The sequence below is a fragment of the Lynx rufus genome, unplaced genomic scaffold (assembly GCF_022079265.1).
Source record: "Lynx rufus isolate CCGP_SWC_20201006 ecotype Redwood Valley unplaced genomic scaffold, mLynRuf1.p SCAF_4, whole genome shotgun sequence".
In the NCBI taxonomy this organism is placed as follows: Eukaryota; Metazoa; Chordata; class Mammalia; order Carnivora; family Felidae; genus Lynx; species Lynx rufus.
The window spans coordinates 51,469,212-51,488,443 of NW_025814856.1; the positions used below are offsets into that span (position 1 = coordinate 51,469,212).

At 50.0% G+C, this 19,232-nt stretch overlaps 2 protein-coding genes across 3 annotated transcripts in view; one reads left to right on the forward strand and one right to left on the reverse strand.

The window, feature by feature from the left end:
- TATDN2 (TatD DNase domain containing 2) overlaps positions 1 to 7,310 on the forward strand; it is a 28,404-nt gene extending 21,094 nt beyond the window's left edge. The window contains exons 5-8 of one of the 2 annotated variants that reach the window (XR_006965145.1): positions 634 to 761; positions 2,296 to 2,479; positions 2,674 to 2,771; positions 2,896 to 2,986. Coding sequence is in view for 1 of the 2 variants with exons in the window: in XM_047096003.1 (XP_046951959.1) it covers positions 634 to 761; positions 2,296 to 2,479; positions 2,896 to 3,036 (453 nt within the window). In the remaining variant the exon portion in view is untranslated. Of the gene's footprint in view, positions 1 to 633; positions 762 to 2,295; positions 2,480 to 2,673; positions 2,772 to 2,895; positions 3,065 to 3,244 lie in introns of those variants that run through there. The other variant, XM_047096003.1, reaches the window with a different exon arrangement.
- A 3,308-nt stretch (positions 7,311 to 10,618) lies between these two features.
- On the reverse strand, positions 10,619 to 14,856 carry GHRL (ghrelin and obestatin prepropeptide). The gene is made up of 3 exons (XM_047097089.1): positions 14,667 to 14,856; positions 14,311 to 14,427; positions 10,619 to 11,375 (listed from the first exon to the last, which is right to left on the reverse strand). The coding sequence occupies exons 1-3, from the start codon at positions 14,772 to 14,774 to the stop codon at positions 11,148 to 11,150; spliced, it is 453 nt and encodes a 150-aa protein (XP_046953045.1). The 5' UTR covers positions 14,775 to 14,856; the 3' UTR covers positions 10,619 to 11,147.
- Between the last annotated feature and the right edge of the window lie 4,376 nt (positions 14,857 to 19,232).

Here is a 19,232-nt window from a genome sequence, read left to right on the forward strand (position 1 = left end):
CCTAGAAGGATATCTGATTTTGGTTGAGTAAAGAAAGTGAGTTGGAGAAAATAGGTAGTTTATTCTTTCAAATACTTGAGCACCTTTTGAGATCCACACATTGTGCGGGTGTGTGTGTGTGTGTATGCACGTACAACTTTGGAACTTGCGTGGAAGGGGATTACCTCTTGGGGGTAGGCGTAGAGATGGGTATGGTGAGGGGAAGGACATTTAACTTGATGTCCCTGAGCCCTGCCCTGGCCCTGCAACCCCACATAAGCATTGCATGGTGGTTGCTCTGTGGAGTGCCAGGGTTCAGATGTGGATTGTGGTGCTCCAGCTTCCAGCTGCGGATCTCTTGCCCTCTCTTGGAACCTCCTCTTCTTCAACTGCATGACAGGCCAACAACAGTACCTTACCTTAGGGTGCTTGCGAGAATCACAGGAATACACCTAAAGAGTATTTAGGAATACACCTAAAGAGCTCTGAGCTCTACCTGTGAGTCAGCACCCAGTAAGCGTTAGCTGTTATTATAATACATTATGTAGTCTGCAGAATTGGGGACGATGGAGGTGCTCACTGCTCTGGGTGTTGTGGAGGTAACAGGCTTCTGGAGTGGCTCTGACCCACAGGTGTCCCTGTGCCTTCTCCCAGGTGTTTGAGAGACAGCTGCAGCTGGCCGTATCTCTGAAGAAGCCCTTGGTGATCCACTGCCGAGAAGCTGACGAAGATCTGCTGAACATCATGAAAAAATTTGTACCCTCAGACTACAAGATCCATAGGTTAGAAGGCTGGAGCTTTGGTGGGCAAATGAGAGGAACACTTCTTTCTGTGTAGGATATTAGTTGGAAAAAGGAAAACTCACTGAGGAGAGGATGATCCTGTCAGGTCTTTGTGACACAATATCCCTTCTAAAGATGAAGTATTAGATTCAATCATGTGAGATTTCTGATATTTGACCATTTTTCACTTACACAATGGCAATTTCATATGGTTTGAACTAATATCCTAAATCACCTCTGAGCAACAAAGGGGCTTTCGTGACCCCGGTCCCTGGTGGCAGGCTACAGTGGAGTCTGAGCTCTCAGAGATGAAGGCCCTACATCTGGGGAGAGATCACTGTGTTGTCCAGTGACTTAGAAAATAGAGATAATTCCAGGGCACCAAAAAAGAAATTCTTTCCTTTTTTGAATTTGAAAGTTCATTTTCTAGCCATTGAATTTCACTATGCATTTAATCTGAATTGTATCTAGGGGCTCAGTGTGGTAAACTCCTGATCTCCTACCTGGGAGATCAATGCCTACCTGTCCTAGGCATTTGGCTTGGGGTCCCTGGGAGCAGCTGTGGAGGCTGGCAAGTGACTTCCGCAGAGAGTAGGGCTGAGTCGTGCATAAGGTGCTGTGGGAGCCAGAAGAGGGGCTGTTAGCTTAGCTTTGCTAGAAAGGGGCCAGGAGGTAATGCCTGGGCTGGCTCTTTCAAGATGGGTGAGATGGGTTAACTGAAAAAACGGAGCCTAGAACCCAAACCAGGTGTTGACAGGCAGCAGAAGGCAGTGGATTATCAGGCTAGACTGCCGCCTTTCAGGTGCACAAGTGGAGAGGGCGACCTCTCTGATTGTTGTAGCACACACCAGAGATGAGGCACCATCCCTCAGCCCTTTTGGGTGGGTTGGTTGGCTTCTCATGGCTTTGTTTGGGGATGGCTTTGAAGGAAGTCTAATGGGGGACAGGTAAACCAGGGCCAAGACGGCTCAGCGAGGTGTTGTGGCTGGAGGAAGCCCTGAATTTTCCGATTGGTTAACAATATAACAGTGCCTTAAGAACATGAATGGATAACAGATTCAGAGAAAATTGACCTGTAGTCCCACTCTCTGATATCTTCATTTTTTTGTTTGCTTCCAGTTCATTGGCTGCAGAGACGTAGTTTTTTACCTATTGTAACTGTAATCTTGGAGGGGCCTCAGGTTTTAAGTCTGTTTCTCTTCTCGTGTTACAAGCGCACCCTGTCCCTATATTGCTGCTGGATATTCCCTGTGGTGGCCACTTCGAGTGGCTGCGTGGGATTGGGCGCAGTGATGGGCTAACTGCTGAGCTTTGATCGCTGAGAGTCACCGTGGGTCTTACCTTGTTGGAACCATGGTGTTCCCGTCTGGCTACCGTGGAGTCCTTCTCTTGGATGAAATCTTTGTGTTTCTGGGAATTTGTCCACACAAAATCATTTGAAAGGGCCACTGTGTCTTGGGGGCAGTTGGGGGCTGTTGCAAAGGGGGCTGTGAGAGGGGCCCTGATCTGGAAACCCTCCCCTCCCCCCTACCAGGCACTGCTTCACTGGCAGCTACCCAGTCATCGAGCCTCTGCTGAAGCACTTCCCCAACATGTCTGTGGGCTTCACAGCAGTCCTGACTTACTCCTCGGCCTGGGAGGCCCGGGAAGCTCTGAAGCAGATCCCGCTGGAGAGAATCATTGTGGAAACGGACGCTCCCTACTTCCTGCCCCGACAGGTAGGGGTGGGTCATCAGGCTGAGTTGAGGCGGGGATGGGGGGAGGGGGGCGGTCACCTTTGCAAGGTTGGCAGGCCCAGAGCCCCAGTGACTTCCAGGTTTCACCCTTGGCTGTGTAGATGTCTCCTTGTTGTTCTCTGCAGAACCAAAAGTCTAGGGGGCTGAGAAGCTGAAGGGTAACCACTCTCTTCCAGGCAGTGCAAAGCCCTACCCTGTAGAGGGTAGTCCAAGGAAGCGTGGGACCCTGCTCACCCAGAGCCCCCCATGACTAGGACTCTCCCTGCACCTGCAGGTAAAGGGGTCTCTACAGGGCAGCCCCAAAGAGGTCCTTGCTGGGGAAGGGACGGGGAGGGGGATCTGTGTAATGACTGTGCACAGAAGGCACAGTGATGTTCTGAATGCTTGATGTCTTCCAGGTTCCCAAAAGCCTCTGCCAGTATGCCCACCCAGGCCTGGCCTTGCATACGGTCCGAGAGATTGCGAGGGTCAAAGATCAGCCGCTCTCCCACACCTTGGCCATCCTGCGTGAGAACACCAGCCGCCTCTACAATCTTTAAGCAGAGAGGGTGCAGTCAGGAGAAAAAGGTCAGACTAGAAAAGGTCATCAAGATCACGTTACATGTTTTTTAAAAATCAGGACAAAAATTGGTTTCTCTGCATCTTCTTACTGGAGAGAATGTAGAACATAGGGTGAGCATTTAGCCTGATCTGTCTTGAGTGAACTTGGTTTGGGACCTTCTTCCTTTTCTCTCCCCACCCCTCCAGGACAACCAGTGGCCTGACAGAAGATGGGCTGGTTTGCTCTCTGCCTGTATGTCCCAGGTCAGGGATGTGTCTGAAGAGAGCCCCTTGGAACGGAGGAAACCAGGACAGGATGTTTGCCTCGAAGCCCCGTCCTAAAGCTCTACTTCCGGCTCGGGGGTGGGGTGGGGAGCAGCGTGGAGCAAGGCGCGGGTAGGGTCTACCTCCCGGGGCAGTCAGTGACGCAGGAAGGGGCTGAGAGGAGGGCGCAGTGAGTTTGCCACTCCAAGTCCTGGTGCTCTGCAGCCTGCGACTTTGAGCAGTCTTCACAGACCCTCTCCTACTCGTCTGAGCACCTGTGTGTGTGTAACTCCGCTCCTGGGTCTCCGATCTAAAGATGAACTCCCAAGTGGGAAACCTCCTCTGGGGGACGTTAATTGGAGCCTTGTCTCGGAGGTTTATGGTCCTTCAACAGAGAAGTCCTCCCCTTCTTTCCCTGGATAATGCTTCGGTTCGGCTGTCCCCGCTGCTGCCTCAGCTCTGCTTCAGCATGAATGGAAGACCTTGGCTGCTAGTCTCACTGGTTCTTCTGCCATCGGTCTGGAGGGGCGGGGGACGCTCACTGTCCGGGGGAAGTCCGGGCCAATGGGGATCTGGACAGACTGGGGGACTCCAGGAGGAGGCCTTTGGGAGGAAGAGGACCCCTGAGAAGGTGTTTCTGCTTACCGATGCCCCCAGGGCTACGGCTCGGTTGTGTTCATCTGGTAAGGGTTCAGTTTGCAGCAGATGCGACCTGCTAGTCTGCTGTTGGGACGTCCCACCTGCCTGTTGCTCCATTTCTGCCCCATTCTCCTGGAACACTGAACCAAGAATACTTCTGTTTCATCCCATGTAACAGCCCCTTATGTGCCCCACCCGGGTTGAGAGGTAAACCAGTTTAATTCTTCAGAACTCTGTTGGGGCTGCTCAGCCATGGTGTTGCTTATGCCGCACATGATCTTAGCCAAAAGGCCGAGAAACGATGGTGTTGCTTATGCCGAACAAAAAGTCTCTGCCTTTCAGTCCCCTCCCAGGGCTCTCTCTCCCTTGCCTTTGCCTCATCTGTGTCCTTTCTCCCATGTTGGAAGTGAGCGCCTCTCCTTTGACTTTTGAGAGGCTGGATCGTCAGGTTTTAAGCTGTGCTCTGCTCCCTGCCTGGTATATCTGTTACAGGCCCTGGAAGGTTCTAATGGTTGAGGGTTAAGTGTGAGGACACTCTGCACTTTGTCCAAAAGGATCCTTTACCCCGATCTCCCACAGTGAGACGGGACACCTTCAGTCCCTTGTCTGTTTCTTGGAGGCCGGTAGCTTAATTCGTGAAATCCATCAGTTAATGCTGGATTTCTCTAGGGGTTTTTGGAAGGTGCATTTGAGCCTCGTAAGCTGAAAGGGAATGGACTTAACGTTTCATAGCTGGTGTTTCTGTCTTGGCCTGGTGCACGTGTCACTGGCCTGGGAAGCAGGCCTTGATTCACTGTTGGCCTTCCATGGCTCAGCTGTGTGGCATTGTCTGTGCCTCCAGTTTGCCAACGTGGGGAATTGGGGGCTTGCTCTCCCGCTTGGAGGACTAAGTATTTCAGAGCGCTCTGTTGTCCCGCAAGTGAACTGCAGCCTGTACACCTCCTTTACAACAAGCCCTGTCAGTCAGTACTCGCTGCGCTGGAAGCGGAGTGGTCCTGTGCTAGAGGGCTAAAAGTGATGACTAAGTGGATGTCTCTGAGCCTGTGCAGTCTCCCTGCCAAGGTAAAGCACAAGGTGCTATGTACTCTCATCTCTAGGATTTAAGATGATCATTTCTGTGCTGTTACACAGTGGAACATGACTTGTGTGGGCGGTGAAAGCTGGTGGGCATTGTTTTTGACTTGATGGCTGACTTGATTGTTTTTGCTGTGCTGCCGGAATGCCTCTGTATGTCCCCCCACCCCCTGCCCCTTTTGGCCATCTCTTTCTGAAAATAAAGTGATGGGTCTTTAGCCAGCTCCCGTGCCCTCTGTGTTGGTTACACTTCTCAGAGTGATAACAATCAAGTTGTTGGCCAGCCTTGTAACCTGAGAATCCAAAGTTGGGGAGAAATTCTCAGGTATACATGTTATGTCTCTGCAAAATGAAACTGGTAATAAGAATACCTGGTACCTTCCTTCTTCAGAGTTCTGCTGCCCTCGAACATTAACCCATTTTACTGCCTGGGAACTCCGATGTACTGCTGCTTAGCAGTACACAGATCTTTGGTTTTCCTTTCTCCCCCCGGAGCACTGCAGTAGGAGAAACGGAGTACACAAGGGTAGTTTTGACAGATCTGTTGTAGTGAGGCGAGTCTTTGGACTATGGCCTCCTCTGATGCCTCTGGGCAAACTTGGGAGGAAATTCTGTGTCACTACTTTCAGTCGGTCCTCTAATTTTGTGCCAAGGTATTACTGAACACAAGTGCACAAGCCAGAAGTAAGCCTGTAAAAAGGAAGGCTGTGTTCCAAGAATGCTACAGATGCCTGTGCTGATTTGACACCTGTGCTGATGCCTCGTTCGAGACACGGTCATCGATGATGCATCTTCAGCATATAATTCCATCACTTTGTCTCCTCCGTTCCTTCCCAGGAGAGCATACGGTTGATGGCATCTGCTCAGGGGTAGTCCTATTTGTGGCTAGAAATCTGCTGCTCTCGGCTCTTGTGGTGCTTCCATCTTTTCCTCTGTATTAAGTTTGGGACCAATTACTAATTGTTTACCGTCAGCACATTCACGTTTGCATCAGTTTTATAAAATAAGGGCAAGTGGCCACTGAGCTACATAGTGACGGAACAGACTGCATCAAACAGAGATGGCCGAAGTGTTGGTCAGTGGCCGGCCAGCCCCTGGACCACAGTGAGCACTCATTCGTCAGTGATGGTTGGGGGCGTATCCAGATTAAAGAAGGTAACTAAGTGTGGGTCTTCATTCTTACTTTTGCACGCTGTCAGATGAATGTCTGAGCACACACCTATAAGTATATAGTAAGTTAAATACATGTTACTGTACTAAGGTAGCAGGTATATTATAAAAAGTTTTTTTTTTATGCTCCAAAACCAAAGTTTTTTATAAGGAGGATTTTTTTCCCCCAGCAAATATGTCGCTTCCCCCAGGGATAAATACATGCTCTTTCAGAGAAACTTAAGCTAGTGGCATCATTAAATGATGCATGGAGGCATGGGTTTAAGAAAGCTGACCTAGTCATAATCTCACAGTTTGTGAGTTTGGGCCCAGCATCGGTCTCTGCAGTGATGGTGCGGAGCCTCACTAGGAATCTGTGTCTCCTTCTCTCTAGCCCCTCCCCTGTTTGTGCGCGCTTGCTCTCTCAAAATAAACATTAAAAAATTTTTTAAAAGGCTGACCTAGGACCGTTTTGGAAATGCTACATTTTCTCAAGTGTTTCCTCTGCTAAATTTTATTTGTCAGTTGTTGACTTGAAATTGTCCTCACCCCACTTCGATGTATTATGAAGGAAAATGAAAAAAGAAGCCCCTTGGATCATAGGCAGTCAGGCAAGGGAAGCAGGGACTAAAGATAAACCCAGGTACCATAGCTCTGGATAGGAGTCAGCAACAGATTTGCAGGTTGACTTTGGAAAGTTACTAACTTCTCTGAACTTCTGTTTTCTCCCTCTTAAGTGGGCTTGTGCAAGTTAACTGCGACTACGTTGAGTACATATAAGTTTATAGAACAATGCCTGGTAAACAGCAGGCATGCAGTAAATGGTGATGGTTCGAATAAATGAATGCCTGCTATGTGCCTGGTGTCCGTGTGGGGGATACTATGTTCAGTCTTGATAGTGACCCAGGGAAATAGGTGTTTTACGTGCGATGAGCCTGAGAAATTCATTGTCTTGGTCTGGATCATACCTCGGGGATTCAAATTTGGGTCAGGCTGAAGGTCCTAGCTTTGCATCACATCCTGCTCCCTGGCCCAGGAGTGAGAGTACTTGTTCCACAGTGGGTGCTCAGCATCTATTTCTTTTTCTTTTCTTTTAGTCATTCACTCAATTTATTTTTTTTTATTCTCAAGTTAGCTAACATACAGTGTGGTCTTGGCTTCAGGAGTAGATTCCCGTAATTCATCACTTCAGTATAACACCCAGTGCTCATCCAACAAGTGTCCTCTGTAATGTCCACTCCCGTACCCCCCAGCATGTGTTTCTTCCACAAATCACCTAGGTAAGTGGGAGAGTGCTTGTGAGTCCTTTGCAAGAGGAGTAAGCCCTTGTCTTTGTTTTGGAAGCATCAGGTGACCGTATTCCCCTCATGGCCTGACACCCATGCTGCCTTGAGCTCAATCCATGCATGCTTCTTGGGTTGCCAGCTGCCTTCCTAGACCACTTTGACCATGTGTGAGCCTTGGATCCTCCTCTGGCTATTGAGAAGAGGGCTGACAGTGAAGAAAACAGTCAGCAAAACTAAAAGGCAACCGACGGAAGGGGAGAAGATACTTGCAAATGACGTATTAGATAAAGGATTAGTATCCAAAATCTATAAAGACCTTACCAAACTCAACACCCCCAAAAAACCAAATAATCCAGTGACAAAGTAGGCAGAAGACATGAATAGACACTTTTCCAAAGAAGACATCCAGATGGCTAACAGACACATGAAAAGATGCTCAGCATCACTCATCAGGGAAATACAAATCAAAAGCACAATGAGATACCACCTTACAGCTGTCAGAATGGCTAACATGAACAACTCAAGCAATAACGGATGTTGGTGAGAATGTGGAGAAAGGGGAACCCTTTTACACTGCTGGTGGGAATGCAAACTGGTGCAGCCACTCTGGAAAAAGTATGGAGGTTCCTCAAAAAATTAAAAACAGAACTATCCTACAACCCAGCAATTGCACTATTTATCCAAAGGATACCAAAATGCTGATTCGAAGGGGTACGTGCACCCCAATGTTTATAGCAGCACTATCGACAATAGCCAAAGTATGGAAAGAACCCAAATGTCCATTGACAGATGAATGGATAAAGATGTGGTATATATATTTAATGGAATATTACTCAGTGATGAAAAAGAATGAAATCTTGCTATTCCCAACAACATGGATAGAACTAGAGTGTATTATGCTAAGCAAAATTAAGTCAGAAAAAGACAAATATCCCATGATTTTGCTCATGTGGAATTTAAGATACGAAACATGAACATAAGGGAAGGGAAGCAAAAATAATATAAAAACAGGGAAACAAACTGTAAGAGACTGCCAAGTACAGAGAACAAACTGAGGGTTGTTGGTGGGGTGTTGGGTGGGGGGGGGGAAAGAGCTAAAGGGGTGATGGGCATTAAGGAGGACACTGGGTGTTATATGTAAGTGACTCACTTCTAGGAAGAAAAAAAAAAGGGCCGTGGGCCTGGTTAGTGATGATCAGAGTTGCACCCCTACTAAGTTATAGAGCTTAAGGATGTGGCTAATCTCCAGGATAGTGTGCTAGTCTCTACATCAGTGCCTAGGGGGTGGCCATCTGGAGGCTGAGGAAGGTCATTTCCCTGCATTTCTACTGCCTTTCTCCCTCTTCCCTCTCTTCTCCTACTGTGTTCACCAGTACCTTAAATTCTTTATATGGTGAATAATGCTTTTCAATCTTACTACTGAGGTTTAGAGGTAGATGCTTTCAGAAGCAAGGATTTGGTGTGCAAAGTGCCCATGTAGTCATATAGTCTGCGTCTAGACCTCTGGGAGACGCAAGTATGTGTGTGTGGTAGGCATAAGGGATGGACGTGACGGCAAGCCTGGGGCTAGAGAAATGGGAGGAGGTAAGTGAGCATGATGTTTTCTCAGTTCTGTTGAGGATATCACCTGGCCAGGTGTGAATTTTCAGAAGTTTTATATGAGATTTTATATGAGAATTGACACCAGTTTGTGCCAGGTGGGTGATCTGGTTCTACTGTGTGCTGTCCTGCCTGAATTGAATAGGATCCAGTTGTCTCCCAGCCCCTTTAAATAAGCTGTTTATTAGCCCAAGGATCTTGTTAAAATACAGATCCTGGTACAGTTGGGTCAAGATTCTGCATTTCTAAGAGGTTCTCAGATGATGGTGATGTTCCAGGGTGCACGTGGTGTTCGTTGCTGAGGGTGGCAGTTGGATTTCAGTGTGCCTGCCAAGTGTGACCAGTGGTTAGTGCCAGTGGGGCTGTGCCTTCAGTGCCAGGCGATGATAGTTTTACTCGAGAAGATACGTGGCTCCTCCAGCACCCTGATAAAGGCTTTTCTGGGCTCTGCATGTTACCCCAACTCTGTGCAGAGGGTCGGCCTACATGTTTCTAATAGGTATTGGCAGTGCTTATATTTGGAGCCTCCTCGTTCTTTACCTTTTTCTCTCCTTAGTGATTCACCCATCATCTGTCATCACCAGCTCTTCAAAGACAGTTCACACGTTGTACGTGGAAGTGTAAATCACTGATAACTGACATTCCTCCCGAGAAGGCTGGTATCTTTGGTGGAACTAAGTTGTGGAACTTAAGGATCGAGTCTCACTTCAGCTGTGAGCTGGAGTTGAAAGTGTTTAGGAACACCTGCCTGGTATCAGTGAAGTACCCCGAGGCATTGCCCAGCCTGGCCTACGTGAGGTGGCATCTGCTTTGCCGTGTCTTTTCAGGAGAGGACGGGGAGGAAGGAGAAATGGTTATTTCAGCCCTGTATAGCAGTGGCTAGTAGCTGTTGTAAGCACCCCAGTTATGTATAACTTCATACTCATGCCTTCACATTCCCAGGATCCTGTTCTGATCTTGGATGTCACTTCAGTGGATGTTGGCTCTGATAATGTCACCTGAAGTTTCCTGGTCCCCCATCCTTGCTGATTGCTAAATAGCTCTCATTGTAACTTCACTGTGCTCAGGAAGCTGTGGTATTTTAAAAAAAACAGTCTGTCTTCTGTTCCCTCCCTTTCTCCTCCCCTCCCTCTCTTGGTTTCCTAAGTATGCACACCTGCCTTACTACCTATCCCTCCTTGCTCTTCGTACTGACCATAGATTAAAAAAAATTTTTTTTTTCAATGAAATGTGAAGTTTTCCTCTGGTGAAATAAATTTCCATTTTGAACGTTCAGCATACAGCATGAATGTTTATTCACCTCTTAAGCTAGTACCACTCAGAACTGGGTGTTGTTGCAGAAACAGTTTAAAAGCCAGGTGGGCGCTGTCAGGTTGGGAGGAAAGCAAGTGGGTCGTTCTAGTGGATGATCACTCATCTGCCAGGACCTCTGAAAAGGAAGAGGTCAAAATTCAGTGTCCACTGTCCTGCCAGTGCCATCATAGATGGCTTTTCTTCCACAATGGCGATGTCGGAGGTAGTGTGTTGTAATGCGGGGAGGAGGCATTGGCCTTGGCGTGTGGACTGTGTGAGTTGATCTTGTCACCTAAAAGCCGAGCCTCGGTTTCCTTCTCTGCACCCCCCAGGTAAGTGCCATGCTCCCTGCCTACCTCATGTGGTTGGTGGGGGTACAGGGTGACACCGTGTTAGTTAGGGAAGTGCTTTGCAGGTTGTAATGTGCTTCCAAAGGCAGGTGTTGGCCCCTGTGACCAGGAACAAATGAATGGTTTGTTTTTATAAGCCAAGAAGGGATTCAGAACAAAAGCAAGAAATCTTTGCTTCACTGGCTGCAGAAGAGCCTATTCTGATGATAGCACTAATTCCTTTTGTTCACGAGGTGAAGTTATATAATAAAGGTATAATTTTATGCACTCACAGTGAGTGTTAGCTGTATTTTATGGTTAGGATATTGGGGTTCCCTGGGCCCCAAAGTTAGTGTGCTAGTTCTTGGAACATAGCGAGCGTGCTCTTGAAATACAAAGACTGTGTTCACCTCTCTTCTGAGCCACTTGGAAATCCCAGCCCAGTCTGCTCTCCTGCAGACATTTGGGAAGGAAGAATTAGAAGCTCTTTGCGAGGCAGTGGTAGGGGAAGAAAACTTCTCTTGTGTCACCCATAGGCTGAGCTCCATTTGGGTCTCCATGGAGACTGAAGTGACCTGATTGGGGCAATGACTTACCATCGGCCTCTTCCCAAAGGACGTCCTGAAGAAACTTCCCCAGCGCCTGGCCATGCTGGTGGTACTGAGCCCCTGACAGCTTGATTCCAACATCAAAAGGGGCGTTGAACTAGGAGGAGGGGTGGGGAAGACCCAGGAAGTGTCAGAGGTCACACCCTCCCACCTCTGCCCCAAACACACAGGCCTCCCAAAGGATTTCCTGGGCTCTCCGGGTCTCATCACAGGGACAGGGAGGGAGGAGGGTGTGCGGGCCCAGCAGGTGCCAGTGAGAGGCTGCTCAGCCAGATTACTCGCCTTCTTAGGCCTGTTCTTCCCGCCCCTGCCATCTTCAGGAGACTTACCTTGTACTCTTTGCTTACCTCTAGTGAGGTTGCTCATAAAAGCTATGGGGTTCCCGAGATTGCTCCCACTCCCCCTTGTAATTTTGGAAGACCTAAGTTTGAGGTTGCCAATGGTAGAATTTCAGACTCCAGTAGGGAGACCGGAGGACAGTGGGTCTTGCCAGTGTCCTAGCAGTAGCCCGGGTGGTGGTCTGTGCCCCTCATCTGCCCCCACCTTCTCTCCCAGCCATTCTTCCTCTCCTGGGCACAGGTCTTTCCTTGTTCCATGGGAAGTTAGACAAGAAGCTGACCTTTGCCTGGAAAGATGCTCTGAGCCAAGTGCCCCCTTCTTTCTGTGCCTCTGTCTCTTCCCTTCTCCAGGGGAGCACCCTATTTTCCCAGCTCTGTCAGCACTCTAGCAAATGATTTATTGAAGCTCAGCTTTGGGTAAATGGGGAAGAGCTCTGTTTGCAGCCACATCATGGATTCCCCTACTTAAGAGCAGACTGTATCGTTATCTCTGTTCCTCTAGTAGCTGCCTTGGTACCTGGCAACCTGCATGCTGGTCACCGAGATGTCTGAACAAGTCACTGAGGGGATCCTGGTGGTGGGAGGGAGCCTTTGGTCATTGGTCCTTCTGCCGCCTGCCCTGGAGCCTCGTCCGGTCCAGGGCTGCAGTGATGCCCAGCGTGGAGCCCCCTTGTCTCTGCCAGGCTGGCCCAAGGCCTTGCCTCTGCGCCGGGTGCAGTCCTCCGGGCCTCTCTGCCAGCAGGTACTGCTGTCATTCTCATTTCACACATGAGCAGACGTGCTCCAAGAGGTTGTGAGAAAAACAAATAGCTGCTTGTTGAAAAACTGACCTTCCTCGTCTCCACTGTGAAGGTGGAGAGAATGGGGAAGGACATGATTGATATTTTAGGAAACTTTGGCCCGTCTCTTCTCTCCCATGGGCAATTATTTCTTTCTGTTCCATCCTGTGGCTGACAGGTGACCTGAACAGACTTCTTGGGAACCACATGAGCATGGGTCTGGGGGCCTGCTGGCTGGCAGGGCACCCGGAACTGGGCGGCCACATGGCAACTGCTGATGGGGAGGTTTGCTTCTGGTGACTTGAAAAGGCCCATTTGGCCTCAGTGCCTCATGAGTTCTGTCAGGGATGGGGGGCGCCGGGGGAAAGGACAGGACTTGGTCTCAAAAGTCTTACGGCTCTGAAAGTCGATTCCGGGAGGAACGTGTCTGGGGGACGGTGGGGGCCCGGGATGGGACAGGTGGAGCCCCAGTGCAGGAGGGGCTCAGGCAGTAGGTCCAGAGCCCTGCAGCCAGGGATGCAGGCCTCCCCACCTCTGTCAGCTCCAGATTTCGGGTTCTAGTTGAGGCAGCACAGTCCACCTCTTCCAAGGCCAGCCTTTGTGGGAACTGGAAACTTCTGGTCATCCCATCTCTGCCTTGAGTCATCAAGCCACTGAAACCTCTTCCCTGTCTGGGCAAACTGAGCATTAGCCCGACTGGGGTGAGTGTCAGCCACAGGGGCTGCCGGTCTCACCAGGAAATTCCCCAGTTTGAGGATTTGTAGGAATCGAATGGGGCTCTCACATGTGGTGTGGAGGAGGCACCTGAGAGCACCCCTTGGTTCTGCTGAGGGTCTGAGAGCAGGGGTTGGGAGCTCATCCTTTTTTGCTAGAAGAAGCTGGCGGGAGGGAGGGAGGCCAAGGCAGGACACACTCCAGCTTCTCGGGCCAGAAGAGACCGGGGAAGGGCGTTCTTGGGCCACTGTGCATGCTCCGTTTGCCAGACCAGTGAGGGGAAGGGGGGCTTGGGAGCTGGAGTCAGCCGTGACTGCAGGTCCCGCCTCTGCCACACACTAGCTGTGGCGTGTCAGGCACGTGTGCTCACCTGTCTGAACTTCTTTTCCTTGTCTCTACCACAAGGGCAATAATGTCAGCCCTACTTACCTCACAGGTGTGCGATAAGGGAAAGACAGTTTGCAGATGAGATCCCGGTCAATAGACACAAGCAGTGCGATAATTAAGGACTCCCCCAGGAGAATTTTGGTTCCACTGCATGGAGGCGTCTGTCATCTGAATGCTTGTCAGAACCATCGCCTTAACCACAGCCAGCCTTTCAGGAAAGTTGCATGGAGAACCCCTACAAAATCCCTTTATTCCCTCTCTGTCCTCATGTTCTCTTTATTTCGAAGCTTGCTCCTCACCTCGGGCAGGATTTGTCGGAGCCACGATAAGCCCCACCGATCCTGTCGTTGTCTACAGATGGGGGTTGGTGAGGGGCCACCAGAGATGGGCTGGCGGTAGCTGGCCTGTCCAGGGTGCCATCTGCATACGCTCCAGCCCCAAGAAAGGCTGGAGAGGCCCAGAGGCCACGAGTTTTCTGTGGGGAAATGCCTTCAGTCCATGACCAGCCGACTCTCGCTGGCTGTCTGTCTTGGCAACATGCGTGCTGGCTCCCCTTTGAAATCATCTGGTGTCAGCTAGCACCCCTGCTGTCCTGCTCATGGCTCCGGTCCTGTCCCGTTCTGTTGTAGCAAAGTCCTTTCTCTTAGACATCTGCCTCCTGATGGGAAAAGACCTGGAGCCAGTTCAGGGTCAACTGTTTTGTGCTATTTTACATTTCTTAAGTAGTCGGTAGGTGGATCCCTGTTCATAGCCTGCCCTCCTCCTCCCTCCTCCCGTCCACTGCCACAAAAGCATAAACTGCAGAGGAACCAACCCGGATTTCTAGTTCATCCTCTGCCCCTTCCACTTGACTTGTGTCTTCTGGGTGGATCAAGCCTTCTAGAGCTCGGGGCTGCAGTTTGGCTGGTGGCTTCTTGGATTCCTTTCTCTGCTGGAAAGAGGTATTCTCTTTTTAGGGCCCCAACCCTCTCCCTCTCCCCCGTATACTTCTGGAAGCAGAGTGAGGTGTGAACCTATGGTCAGACCCAGATTCCTCCTTTGTGCTCTTGGAGATAGCTGAAGCCCAGAGAGTTTGAGCCACTGCCCAGGTCACACAGCTGGCAGCTACATGGCAAGGCTGGGATGAGATACCCCAATTCGAATGTGGGGCTTTGTGGGGAGACATCTTACCTGTACCTTCTGGTGTTCGGGGCTCAGGAAGCTGGAGCCTGCCATGGCCAAGTCTGCCCACAGCACGCTGAAGAGCAGCAGGCTGCACACGGTCCCCGGGGAGGGCATGGTGTCAGGTGGGCCTGGAGGACAGATGGTCTCGAGGCAGTGGGTCCTCCCCTGTCTCCCTGTGCCCCAGATCTGGTGAGGGGACTTGGCCCTGGGATGTCACTGCAGAGTAGAGAAGCTCTTCCTACCCCTGAGAGAGGGGCTCCCTCTGTTCACTGCCGCCAGGTAGAAGCGAATTAAAGGATGTGTGCCCTCTATTCCCAGGCTGTTGAGCAGTGAGACTCCCCATGTTTGTCCTGGGCCCCAGGGAGCTTGTGCTGAATTTCTTAATGAAGGATCATGAAGCTGGGCCAGCAGGGTCCCCAGAGGATACAGGGGCTTGGGGGGCTCCAGCCGCCCCACATTGTGCAGCCTCCCCTTTGTTCAGTTGGGCCCGTGAATGGCCAGCAGTCACAGTAAATTAAACCCATAAACCCACACACGAAGAGTAGAGAGAGAGTACCTACCTGGGGTTCCTGGTGGAAGTGGTGCCCGGTAGCTGTCTGGTCCTTATGTAGGAAGCCCTGTGTTTGTTTTAAACTAGCAACCCCTTCCTAACTTCCTGTGGCTGCTTTACATTCTTTGGGAACTCATATGCTCGTGTCCTCTGGGTAGAAATCAGCAGTGGAGGTCACATGCTCGGAGAGATTGCTGCGTTGGCACCTGCTCCAGCTGTCACCAAGTGGTCCCAACTCTGGTTCAGGTGGGAGGGGGGAGGCGGCTCAGGGGTCCAGGTCAGCTTTGCTGTTCTCTGCTGCTCTGCATACTCCCCTTCTGAAATTCCTCTTCTTCCTGGCTAGAATGAGGTGATGGTTACCAGATTTTTAAGAGTTTTTCCAGCCCCAACATGTTATTTTCTGTGACTGATGCTGCTTTGGCTTCCACAAACCTCTGGAGCTCATGGGGATCCTGACTCCGGAAAGTTTCACGCTTCCCCAAGCAGGGAAGTGCCATGATAGAATGAGGAGTCTGCTGGGAGGGACGGTGACACAGGCTCCTGACCGTCCTTTCAGAGGAGGTGGCGTGGGGATCGTTTCCAGAATGCGTCGGTTTGCCTTGGTGTTTCCTGACGTCTTGCCTTGTCTCCCTTCCCCTAGCCAGGTTCTGAGAGGGAACAGACTGGCCCTGGAGGGAGAAGAGCTATGGCCCAGTGCTGGCACAGGTGACTACTCCCAGGGTGATGGGCCCCGGGCAGATGACTAGTAATCTGCCTTGTGTCAGAGCCGCTCCTCAGAGTGGCTTTGAGGATGACATGAGGTGATGGATGTGAAAATCTTCTGAGGTGTCATGCACATGACTGCCCCTTCTGTTCCGGCCAGTGGGATCTGCAAGTGTATGCTGTGGTCACACGTTCTTGGATGAGGAGTTAATTAACATCACAGGGGAATCCTTCCCTGTCTGGAGAGCTTCATCTAACTGGATGCCCAGGCAGTGACTCCTAAGGGCTAAATGAGTTGCCTCCACAGAAATTGTAGCATTTCTGAGCAGGAACTCTCTTCGTGCTGGGGCTCAGGGGCTCAGAGCTGGGAGATCAGGAAGGGCTCCTTGAAAGAGGCAGAAGGTGAAAATGGAAGGGAGGGCATCACCCGGTGTGAGCAAAGGTGAAAAGAAGGTGTGGGTGTATGTAGAGCGTTTGGGGTAAAGATTAGAAAGTTGGCTGCCTTGGATGAGGGTGTTCGTGGGTGGGGGGGGAGGGTGTCATCAGGAGAGGCCTAGAAGATGGTTCTGGGTCAGGTTACACACGGTCTTGAAGGCCTTGCTAGCTCAAGGAATTTGGGCGTTTTCTGCAGGAGGAAGGCCCCGGCAGGTTCTTGAACAGAGGAGTGACAGGATTGTAGAATACAAGAGTTGGGAAGACCTTGAAGAGCTGGGAGGCTGAGCTTTGATTTCACTGGAAGGAACCCTGAACACCAAAAAGGCCCCAGTCCCCTCAAAGCCACACAGCCTTCAGTGGCAGATGCTGGCTTCCCAGGTTCCTGGCTGCTAGGTCAGTGTCTTCCCTGATAGACCATCCTGATTGCACAGCAAACCTGGGATTCCAGAAAAATCTGCTTGCTGTGAGAGGGGTGGGATTGGGGCAGGGGATGCAGTTAGGCTATCAAGGCAATAGAAGGCTGATCATCAAATGACTGGCCACCTGACTTAAAGGGGGCACTGGACCCTTGTAGAGTCTCTAGGGACAGTGGAGGCATGGGAGGGTCTGGACTAAGCCCCTTAGTAGAAGGTGGGGGACTAAGTACCTTTTCGTGGAAAACCTCTCATTGCCAGATTGCCATAAGGGCTGGAATCCCTCCTTTAGCCCCAGCAGAATGTGAGCATGTTTCCAGGAGGCCTTCCCACTTGTCAGCTACCTGAGCTTAGATCTCTTGGCTCCTGGGTGTGGACAAATCCGGGGTTCTTGGAGAAGATTTGCAGCTTTTTCAGAGCCCCTTTCCCAAAAGGAAAGCCAAGCAGAAGCCCTCACAGACCCAACTATGGTGACCAGGCACCTGCTGAGACATGAAGCCTCTGCCTAATCCGGATGCAGGAGCTGCCAGTGTTGATCCTAGATAAGGCTACCGGCCAGCAAACACCCTGCTCGCTCTGTTATCTTTGGGGGACAGAGAGATGGCCAGTGTGTCGGGAATGACCCTAACCACATACCACAGAGTCGAGGCTGGTAGGGAGAGGGAGGAACATCTGATGGATGTCAGAACTGTTGAGGAAGGAGCCAGGGGACACCCAGAACTTTCCTCGCTGCCCACTCATAGTCATGGAAGCGGAGACAGGCATGCGGTGAGGAACGTATACACATTGGAGCCAAGTGGAGTCTGGAGGAAGACAGTGTGACTCAGGGAAAGGACTGACTTTCCCGAGGCTCATTTTCTTCCTCATTCCTTTCAAGTACGGATCATCTCAAGGCCAGTTTGGCCCCTCCCTGTCCTGTGTCTTTCCCAGAACTTAGCGGGTGCTCATTGCACATGCTTCTTGTGGATTGCTTGCTGGCTGGTGATTTCTTTCCCATTGTGGGGCCTTGCGGGCCTGCCTTAATGAATGGATGGGAAGCACTCATCTCTGAATTAATTGCTGTATGTAAATGGTGTTTGAGAACAAATTATACACTTTCTACTACACTTTCATTTCTACTGACAATTTAGTTGGCTTGTGTAGCACTTTTTTCATCAGTTTGGCCAAACCTCTTGTCTGAATGAGGCAGATTTTGGGGTTGTAGAAAGAGGTTTTTATTTTTTGGTGATGGGGTTATAGATAGAAATTTTTTTCTGGTGGGATTTCTTTTTTGTCTTGGTTTCCATACTTTTAGGTTGGCATTGTTCAATAGAAATACCATGCCAGCCTCAAGAGCCTCATAAGTATTTTAAATTTCATTAGGAAATGTAAAACCCAGTGAAATCAACTTAATATATTTTCTTTAAAATATCAGTTTGATGTGTAATCAATCTACAAAATGCTTAATGAGATCCAGACACTGGTTTTCTTTTTACGAAATCTTCAAAATTCAGTGCACCTTAAACTTTTTGCAGTACATCTCTGCTCACACTGGCCTTATTTCCAGTGCTTAGTAGCTGCATGTGGCTTGTGGCTGCTATACTGGACAGCACCATTCTAGGTAATCATGAGTATCATTCTTGCAACTCCCACAAGCTTAGCCATGCTCTCTTCCATGCCTCCAGCTGTCTGAGCCAGGTCTTTCCAACCGAGGCTTCCCGTTGTCCTGCCGTCATGGTGCTGGGGCCCTAAGAGTTAGTTTCTCCTACTTTCAATCTTCCTCCCCAACAGCTTCTGCTCTCAGCCGTAAAATATGCCCTGGTCTCTAATCCTGCAAGGGTCTGTCTGGCACCGGCCTGCTTCCCTTCACTCTACCACCTCCAGGAATAACTTCCTTTCCCTTTCCCTGTTTCTTCCTTAGTGTACACTGGCCCCTCAAAACCCCAGAGAGAACTCCCATCTACACCCTGTGTTGAATCCGTTCTCCGTGTGTTGCTGGTAGCAAAGCCATAGTCTAGGGACCACTAAGAGCCATGGGATCTCAGGATGAGGACTTCAAGGCTGTCTAATCTCAGTTTCCGGGTGCAGGCCTGTGCTGGGCTGCACTGGATTCGTGGCGGAGCTTATAAGGACACTGGGTATTTTTATATCTGATTCTGATCTGAAGTGGGGCCCCAGAGTTTATATTTTTTAAAAAAATTTATTTACTTTAAATGATTATACATTTTGAGGGGGGCGGTAATGTGTGAGTAGGGGAGGGGCAGAGCAAGAGACAGGGAGAGAGAACCCCAAGCAGGCTCCATGTCCTGTGCAGTGCAGAGCCCCACGCAGGGCTCGATCTCATTAACTGTGAGATTATGACCTGAGCCGAAATCAGGAGTAGGATACTTAACCAACTGAGCCTCCCAGGTGCCCCTAAATTTTTATTTAAATCCCAGTTAGTCAACATATCGAGTAATATTAGTTTCAGGTGTACAGTATAGTGATTCAACA